The 9,557-nt window shown below is 45.8% G+C and overlaps 1 protein-coding gene across 1 annotated transcript; it reads left to right on the top strand.

Annotated features, from left to right (window-relative positions):
* Positions 1-709: 709 nt before the first annotated feature.
* ACAA1 (acetyl-CoA acyltransferase 1) lies at positions 710-8,967 on the top strand (the record flags this gene model as incomplete). Its single annotated transcript, XM_010077581.1, has 11 exons — positions 710-803; positions 1,095-1,152; positions 1,964-2,043; positions 2,498-2,540; positions 4,547-4,645; positions 5,016-5,096; positions 6,006-6,196; positions 6,296-6,475; positions 7,268-7,323; positions 7,916-8,061; positions 8,668-8,967. Coding segments are annotated over 11 exons (1,104 nt in total), but the record flags the coding sequence as incomplete, so codon positions are not given.
* Between the last annotated feature and the right edge of the window lie 590 nt (positions 8,968-9,557).

The raw sequence follows: 9,557 nt of genomic DNA, 5'->3' as shown, positions 1-9,557 counted from the left end.
CGGGGGGTTCTTCCCGCCTCCTCCCTCACCCGCCTGCTGAGGCCCCCTCAGGGTGCTGGGCCGGGGACCCCCAGGCGTTGAGGCCCCCCAGCAGTGCCCACAGGGAATTGGGTCCCCCCCTTGCCTCCCCTCCCCGCACACTGGGATTAAACACCAGCCGCCTGGAGAAGCAGCGGCTGCCTCGCCTGCCTGGCTTTCGTGGGTACCGACCGCGCTGCCACCCTTCTCCTGGAGTGGCCCCTTTCCTCGCTGGGTGGCAAGCGCAGAGTCCCGTGGCTCTGAGCGGGGCAAGAGCATGGTGCCAGGATGGCCCCGAAGAACATGTGTTGCTGCCATCCCTCAGAATGGGCCTTGTCAGCCTGCAGCGCTTGCCACCAGCTGAGGGGATGCCCTCCTTTCTTTCATAAAATTAATTCAGAGGCTCTGCTTGTTAAGTTCTGTGATATAAGTCACTTTAGTCATTGATCTTCGAAGGCCCTCGTATAAAACCAAGTCAGATGAGAAAGCAGTGTGCGTTACAGTGCTTGGAAGATGTCCAGGGTAAAAACGATGCAGAATAATTCAGCTTTTATAGGAAAATGACAACCGTCTTGAGTTGAGCAGTAAAGCTGAGCATGGTGCAGTAACCCTCGGAAGCAGTCTGAGGGTGAACTGGTGACAAGGTGGTTACTGGTGTTCCCTGAGTAGCGCTAATCCCCTGTGCTCTTAGGATACTACACCCGATGAACTGCTGTCTGCTGTTATGACAGCTGTCCTTCAAGATGTCAATCTTCGTCCTGAGGTCCTGGGAGACATCTGTGTGGGTGAGTGAACCTCCATCCAGACTTGAAATTCCCAGTCTGGACAGCTCTCTGGGACTGGCTGCTCCTGGTGTCCCATGGGGTAATTGGAAGTATCAGGGGGTTGGAAGGGGTAAGTGTGTAGCATTAGGTTTATGGAATTACGCCCTTCGTGACTGTTCTGTCAAGTGGTGGGGCTCTGATCTGGGTGCCGGACAGTACCAAGCCGTGGTGACATTAACATCCCTTTTGGTGCCTGCAGCAAATAGCAAGGGAATTGCAACTGATTGACTGGAATCGTATCTTTGCACTCAGGAAACGTGCTGCAGCCTGGAGCTGGCGCTTTGATTGCAAGAGTTGCACAGTTTCTAAGGTAAAACCTCAACCAGATCGAGGTTCATCCTCTCTTTCTTGGGCCTTGGCTACACAGCAGCACTAGGTCAGAGGTTGCGATGAGGCACCTACACTCCTAGTAAGTTACAGCAAATGACCTTTTGCCTAGAAATTAGACTTGGATTGAGTGTTTAGAGAACCCCGATGGCCCAGGGGCAGGGAGGCAGAGGTGAGGCTGTTTAGTCTGTTTGCGCTGCCTGTGTTGAGGCTGTGAATGGGAGATCTTGTCTGGTGGGCTCCCAGCTGCACCTGCTGCTTTTCCGTACTGCAAGCTGTGCTCTCTGCTCAGTGTGACCCCAAAACCATGGAGTTTGCAGTCTGTCTGTTCGTTTCGATGGCTCATATTGAGCTGGATCCCAGCTTCCAAGTATTTCAGCCAGTGTCTATTGCCAAGTTATGTCTGCTCCTGTAAATCAGTGTGCAGCCACCACTTTGGAGAGGTGCAGACACAGCCCCCCAGTAATTACAAATATTGCAGAGCCTTTCAGGATTTCTGGCCCTGATCAGAGTTCGGGAACTAGGCACACGAGAGGGCCTTGCTTACAGAGGACCTTCTGAAGACAGACCTGTGGGGAAACAGCCCTCAGAGCTGCTTGCAAATCAAGTGTGGCAATTATCTATGACCTTTGCTTTCTTTTGGTGCAGGATCAAATAGGTCAATGAATATATAAAGGCATGTCTTGAACTTCAGGGTTAATGTTTAATTAAGTGGCATAATGCTCTGTTTAGAGGTTTGGTTTGTTGCTGTTTTTCATCACTGAGTTTTTTGCCAATGCTGCCTTATTTCTTAGTGGTATTCCAGAGACGGTGCCATGCTCGAGCGTGAACCGGCAGTGTTCCTCTGGGCTACAGGCCATTATCAATATAGCAGGTGAGTGTTATGGGTACTTGGAGCTGAGTCAATGCCTGCCCCACCCCACATGCTCATCTCTCCTGTCCTCCAGTCTCTGTGAGCAGTAAAAATAGTGATGATGTTTTCTCCTGTTGGTAATTTTCAGTGTGGTATTAGGTGAATATTTTCTTGAGTGGCCGAGGTTACCCCTAGAGAAGTAACTTGGTTTTCTGAGGATGAGTTCTACCATCACTTTCACGTTGGGCGCCTTCTAGAAGGGTCCCTCCTGTCTTCTTTGGGTGCGTGTCAGCTCGTGGTTACTCTTCAGCCCTATCAGCTCCTTGGCCTTGCTCATGTTCTGGCAGGTGGGAGGGCAGAGGAAATGCCCCATTTGGCTGTACTGGGTATCTCAGGTGTTCATGAAACAGCAGGTGGGATGGAAATGCTTTTGCCTCCTGGTGATAGTAAGAATGTTCGTGCACTGCTGTTACAGGTGGCATCCGAAATGGCTCGTATGACATTGGCTTGGCCTGTGGGTAAGAATTTATTTTTTGTGGTCCTTCCTTATGCTGCCTGAAGGTCGCACTCTGTCCCTCTGCAGTAGCTCTTGTGTTAGGAATGAGAAATCCCTTCCAATGAGATCTGTCCCCCACAAGGAAATAGATGCTGTCCTCATTTAACAAATGAATAAACTCAAAAATTAGGACCTGAATTTAAGTGGTGGCTGCAGATGCAATTTGAGTATGTCCAGAGGCTGCTGAGTACTTTCACAGAAGATCGGTTCATCTTACAGGGTCTGAGAGAGCGTGCTTGAAAGTCCTGTAATTCCCTAGAAGTTTTTGTCTTGGTGACATGTCTGCTGGGGTTGCAATAAGAGCCTGAGTGTCTCTTACAAGCATGCAAAAAGCTGTTTTATTCGGGTCCCCGGCCCTGCTGTAGGATACCATTTGTGTGCAGAGCTCTGACAGCCTGCAAGTGCCTGCCATAATTAGCTTTTTAACTCATCTCCAATTAACTAGTGTCTTAGAAGACCAGCAGCTATCTTCGATAAAAAAATTAATGTCCTACCCGTGCGAATAACTGTTCTACAGACTCACAGCGGATGTTCTTTTGCAGTGGATGGGCATCCTGTTCTTTGCTGCAGTCCTAACATGACAAGAAGTGTTTATTTTTTAGAGGATTCTGTAAATGTTAGGTTGGCTTTGGAGAAATACTAGTAACCACATACACATTCACTTCAGAAGAATTAATTAAAAAAAAAAAAGTATTCCGTAATCCTGAGGCTGAAATATTGGGTTTCTCTTTTTCTTTACCTTGGTAACTCTAAGTCTTTCTTGAATTATTACTGTACACAGTCATCCGGTAGCCCTTAGGAAAATATTTATATTTACCACTTCTCAACACCTGCATGCACTTGGTTGAGCAAGATCTTGATACACTTAAAGGTACTGAAAGGCTCAGAGGGTTTGCGCCTTTGGATGTGCAAGCCACCGCCTTTCATCGTGGGAAGTTTTCTGGCCTCTCCCCTGCAGTGCTCTTCTTGAAGACATAAAATCCATATGTTACAAATGACATTTGTGAGCTGGGTTCATCCCAAGTCGTGCTCTCCCCCTGAGTGGACTCACCTGCTCTGTTGGTGGGAAGATACTGGATGCCCTTTGCCGCAAAAGTGCAGGAGCTGTGATTTGCTCTTAAAGCCTCATTCTGTGCTTTCCATCTGGGAGTAGATGCCGCTGAAGTCAAGTAATGCAGTGTGCCATATTAGACTTGGTTTAAATTCCTGATAACACTGTAAGCTGGTTGGGGAAAAGCCTTAACTTTTTTTGCTTGCCTTGCGTTTTCTGGGAGTGTTTTCTTTGTTACTTACTCTTGGTTAATGTATTTATGTGGTGCAGAGTAGAAATCCAACCCTCTTCCCATCTTAGGCTTCATGGTCTAGACAGACTTCACAAAAACTTAGTCTTAAGCGATGGCTGCGTATTTATGCGGTAAAATTGGGTATCTTCGATCTGTTAACTCATTTCTAGGTGAAGGGCTGCAGCCTCTGGGATCCAAGTCTTAAATTCTCCCGTGTTGCGAAATACAAATGGTGTAACTCACTGAAAATCTCTTTGTCATGGTTTGCTTAATACTTATACTACCAACCGATTCTTCAGCTGTAAATGGAATTTTTATGGCTGTTGACAATCTCGCTGGAAACTCCGGTCCTAGAACCTCAGATTTCTCATTCTGATTGAGGACAAAAGTGCCAGAATCATTAGCAATTCCTTCCTCAGTGTGGAAACATGAGAAATTCACTGCTGACATTGGTGCCCTGTCCTTGGTGAAACAAGGATCAATTTTATCTAGCAATCTGTTTTCATTCCATGGTAATTTTTACATTGATGCTTCTGCTTCAGCCAGTTGTTCATTATCAGCTGAAGTAGGGTGATAGGAAGGCATGCTGTCAAGATACTGAGTTCTGATAAGTCTTGACTGAGCAATCACCACAAATACAGTATGAAAACATGGGTAGCAAATTCAGTTTTTTTCTTGTGTTTAGCGTGGAAACGATGTCCCTCAGAGATGCAAGTAACCCGGGTGACATCGGTTCCAGCATGATGGAGAACAGCAAGGCTCGAGATTGCCTTATTCCTATGGGGTAAGTGTTTCCTTTTCCCAAAGTTTCAGGGGTTTCTAGATGTCTGTCTCGGTGACCCTACTGTTTCAAATCAACCTGAATACAGAGAGCTTTGTTGCGGTGGAAGATTCATTGTGTGAGATGATGGGAGGATCAGCAACTCTGATGAAGTATTTCCTTGTCTTATGTCTTAAGTTCAGTGACTTCATGAGTAAAAAGTTCAGAGTGGATTTGAACCGTGTTTTCATTCTGGATTTGATTCAGGATTTGCTTCTGCCAAGTGGTTCTAGGTAGTGAAGGCAGCAGTTAGCTTGGAGACTTCTTAGTAGAAGGCAACTGCAGCTCCATTAGTTGTGTCATTGATTAATTCTGTGATTTTTGTTTTCCCCAGAATAACCTCAGAAAATGTGGCAGAGAAGTTTGGAGTTTCCCGAAAGAAGCAAGATGCCTTCGCCTTGGTTTCCCAACAAAAGTAAATCAATTTTATTTTTTTAACTTTTTTAATTAAAGCATAAATACAGAGAAAAAAAGCTTTACTGCTTCGCAAGATTGGTTAAGTGCAGCCTTCACGCTGCCTTTGAAAACTTAATAGTGAGTAAAGCAGCTTGAGATGGTCAGAGTGGAGACCAGTGCGTGTCCCCGGTTGTGCAATAAGGAACGCTGAGCCCAGAGCTGTACAGGGGATTGTGACCGATCGTACACACGTGTCACCAGGCGTGTGAGCCCTGCGCACCGAGAGCCCCTGTGTTTCCAGCATCCAAAGGCCGAGGTTTCTGAAGTGAATGTATGGATCAATATTTTCAGTGTGGCTTTGGCTCAGTCTCATTTGAAAAAACACGAGGGTGGCAGCAGAAGGAGCCTTTCCGAAGGGGGGGAATATTTAAACGTAGCTGTTTCTAGAGAACTGCTGAGCTTATGAGAAGCGGCTTGTCTTCACTGCAGGTGTTTGGCTCCGAGCGAGTCCAATTCTACCTCTGATAACGTTCCTCTTAGTTTCCTTTGGCAGTGATTTAACCTGACCCCTGGAATCCGTGGGGCAGTCCAGTGGCAGGTGATGTGTCACAGTTGCTGCCGTCAAAGAGTTAAACTAACTTTCAGAGCTCTGTTTAAGCATCGCCCCGGTCCAATTATTTATCTAATACAGGAAACCACTGCACAGGCCAGTTAACCTTTAAATTCTGGCCCCGCTCCTTAGGGAACTTGGCATGCCAGCCTTTCTCACTGACATTGAACTGATATCGCCAAAGGGTATGTGAACGCGATCCTCGCCTCTTGCATGAGGACATCTTGGTTAAGTCTTTTACTAACTGGTTTCCTTGACATGAGTTCTCTTGCAGTTCATTTCCAGAATATTTTAACCTTTCATCCTCTTCTTTAACAGAGCAGCAAAAGCTCAGCAGACGGGACTGTTTAAAGCGGAGATTGTTCCAGTGAAGACCACTGTTCTAGACAATCAGGGCAACAAAAAAACAATCACCGTGCACCAAGACGAAGGGATTAGGGCCTCCACGACCCTGGAAGGCTTGGCAAAGCTGAAACCTGCCTTCAAAGAGGGTGGCAGCACTACAGCAGGTCAGCCCTGGTGTTAAATTTATGTTGTTCCTGTGGTTTACCTGCCTTCTAATAGAATGCGCTTAGACAAAAAAGGTATTAATCGATCTCTTCCAACAGGTAATGCCAGCCAGGTCAGCGACGGAGCAGCTGCTGTTCTCCTGGCAAAACGCTCAAAAGCAGCACAACTGGGACTCCCCATCCTGGGGGTGCTCCGGTCCTTCGCTGTGGTTGGGGTCCCACCCGATGTCATGGGCATAGGGCCAGCCTACGCGATCCCTGCAGCTGTGGAGAACGCAGGTGAGAACCACTCGTCATTCGTACAGTGTTCGGCACAAGGCCCATCGCACTCTGCAGACTGAAATTTAAAATTATATTATTCTGGCATGTGCAGCTCTCAGCCATAGGAACAGTGAACTTAAATTCAAAACCTTCAAAGAGATCCTGCCCCAGGTTATCGTAATGGTGTTTACTGGTACTCATGTATCAGTTGTCATTCCCTCGCCTTTGAGAAGCTCAGGATTAAATCCCTCCACAGTCTCAACAAACATTTAACATGTGGCAAGTGTTCAGTGTTCATTTAGTGCTGTTTTCTCTTCCTTAATATGACCAGCATGTGGGGGGGTTGGTTTTGTGGGGTTTTGGGGGTTTTTTTCTTTACAATTTTGACATCTGACCAGTAGAACAGGCATCCTCAGGGTTCTTATCGTACTTACCAGATTAAACAGCTCTTATAGCTGTCCCTTATTGTTGTGTCTGCCTGTCATTGCTGTGGTTGCATGCTCACCTGTAGTTTTAGTCTTGAAATACCCTTCAATCTTTACTCCCTCTGCAAAGAAATCACATTTAATCTAAGGAAACTTGACAAACTCAGTGACACAACACCATGAACTGTGACGTTTTGCAGTCTGGTGACATTGTTACACATAAACACGCATACAAGTGTAGATACCCCACGTGGAGCCAAGGTCCCCCTCTTTTTGTCATTAGTGGAGTAGAACTAGAATTCATAACAGTGAAAGAATTATTCTCTTTGATACAGTCATAAGGCAGAAATATCTCCTTTTAAATCCTGACTTTTCTGAACCACAGGTCTGACTCTGGATGACATCGATGTATTTGAAATTAATGAAGCCTTTGCAAGCCAGGTGAGCGATTGTCCTCTTGGAGTTTGCTACATTATTTGGTGGCTGAGTGTATTTCAGCTTGCTCTCCAGATTAAGATTTGAACTTGTTCCACATACTGCATCTTCAGCCAAATGTCAATAACATGTGCAGACTGTTTTTCCTTTCCTTCAAATAAAAATGAGCAGGGCATTGCTTATACAGCTTAATATTAAAAAATAAAGAAGAAAAATTTGCCCATAAGACATGGACACATTAATAAGAATGTAATCTTTGCTATTGTATCCTCGTACCAGCTTGCAAAATCTGTTTCCCAAGGGCTGTAAATTGTTATCGGATGGTGTCAGTCTGAACGTTTTGCGCTCCCTAATTTGGAGGTCCTTACGAAAGTAGAAAGTCCACTACTGTGTCTTCCGCAAATCTATGACATGCCTGTCAGAAAGCACCTGGGCTCCATTTGAGGTGAAGTCGATAGGCTGAGCTCACTTTGTGTGCTCTGGGTTTGTAACACGGTCCCCCTCCTTTCCACTGGGAAAGATGGTTTAGCTGGGCTCAGGTCTCTGAGTACTGACTGTTTAAAGCATCTCCATGAAACCATTCCCTGTGTCTTTCCAGGCTCTGTACTGTGTGGAAAAGCTGGGCATTCCCATGGAGAAGGTCAACCCCCTGGGAGGAGCAATAGCACTGGGGCACCCCCTGGGCTGTACTGGTGCTCGTCAAGTTGTCACTTTGCTTAATGAATTGAAGCGCAGAGGGAAGAGGTGAGGAACGGTATTAACCTTAACGCCTTATGTGTACGTAAGTAACTTGGGCACCTTGGGCTGAGCTGTGCCCCTGCCGAGAGGAGAGGGTAACAGCGCTGGCAAGCTGTTCAATTCTAAGCAAATCAGGCAAAAAGAATCCACCCCAAACTGAAGTAGAAGAACTTGCTCTGAGATCAGGCTTTCTGCTCTGTTTTTCCACAAATCCTACTGCATGTCATCTGACTATCCAAATTTACCTTGAACCTTTACAGAGCACTGCCCTTCACGTGGCTTTGCTAGGAGGCAGGAAAGGAAGAGTTTCTTTCTCAGCCCATGTGAGTCAAAGCAGTTCTTCTAGCTCAGCCTCACTGCTAGTAAGTCTGAGGCAGGTGGCTGGGGAGCTTCTGGTGCACTTACTTGTTCCTGTTCAGAAAGCAGAAAAACGTGTGTCCACATGCTCTGCAAACACCCTGCAAGAACTCCAGGGCACCAGGACCTGCTCCAGAGTTAGAATCTCTTGGTGATACAGGAGAGCAGTGGATAGCTGAAATGTATTGTATTATTTTTTTTCCCCAGGTAATCTAAACCTGATTTGTCTTACTTCCATGTGTTCTCTCGTTTCAGAGCATACGGTGTGGTATCGATGTGCATTGGAACCGGCATGGGCGCTGCAGCTGTATTCAAGTATCCAGGGAACTGAACTCCAGTGTACTGACAAAACAACACAACAGCTAACCCTCTGCCTTCTCTAGTAGTAGAAAGTGATTTCCACTGTGAAATCAAGTGGATTCAGGGGTTTGTTACTAGATCTACAAACTTCAGGCACAAATTGCGAAGCAGAATAAATCATACAGATCTACTAAGCAGCTGGGAAAATGCAAAACTGGCATTTGCTTCAGAGTTAAAAAACATCCTGATATAAGAAATTAGTACAGCTGAAGTTTAATGACAGGCCCTTGTGTGGTGATTATGAATTAATATTTCTAATTTAATCAATCCCTTTATTTGCTGAATATTATCAGAGAGAAGTAGCTCATTATTTTTGGATGACAGTTTGTCTAAAAGGGTTGCTCAAAAACATCAGTGCACGTGAAAAGGTTTTTCAGGGGTTTTCCTAAAAGGATTTCACCATGTTGCAAGAAGTCTAGAACACCTTGTTCTGAAAGCTGTGAAAAGACTCAACATCGTTTCCTTCACTGCTTTCTCTGTCCGGTCCACGACACAAGTTGGCTGTGTCTTCAATTGTCCATATGCTGGAGGATGGGCTGTAGCTTTCTGCTTTTAACCAAGCTGCTCTGACACCTCCAGTGGGGGACAGTGGAAGGATGAGAATGTAATTTACACAGGAGCAAGCAAACTCTTGAGGTGCCTGAATAGAAAGGTTCTGCTGAGCTGCAAGAAGCCAGGAGTTTGAAAGCGGCTGTTCCATCTTTTACAGCACTTTTCTAATCATCAGCTTGTGTGACTAACTTGGAAGACAGGCTTATGCTTGATAATATTTTCTTGCCTAACAT

Source organism: Pterocles gutturalis, unplaced genomic scaffold, assembly GCF_000699245.1.
Source record: "Pterocles gutturalis isolate BGI_N339 unplaced genomic scaffold, ASM69924v1 scaffold3063, whole genome shotgun sequence".
Taxonomy (NCBI): Eukaryota; Metazoa; Chordata; class Aves; order Pterocliformes; family Pteroclidae; genus Pterocles; species Pterocles gutturalis.
This window is presented reverse-complemented; position numbering and strand designations above follow the sequence as displayed.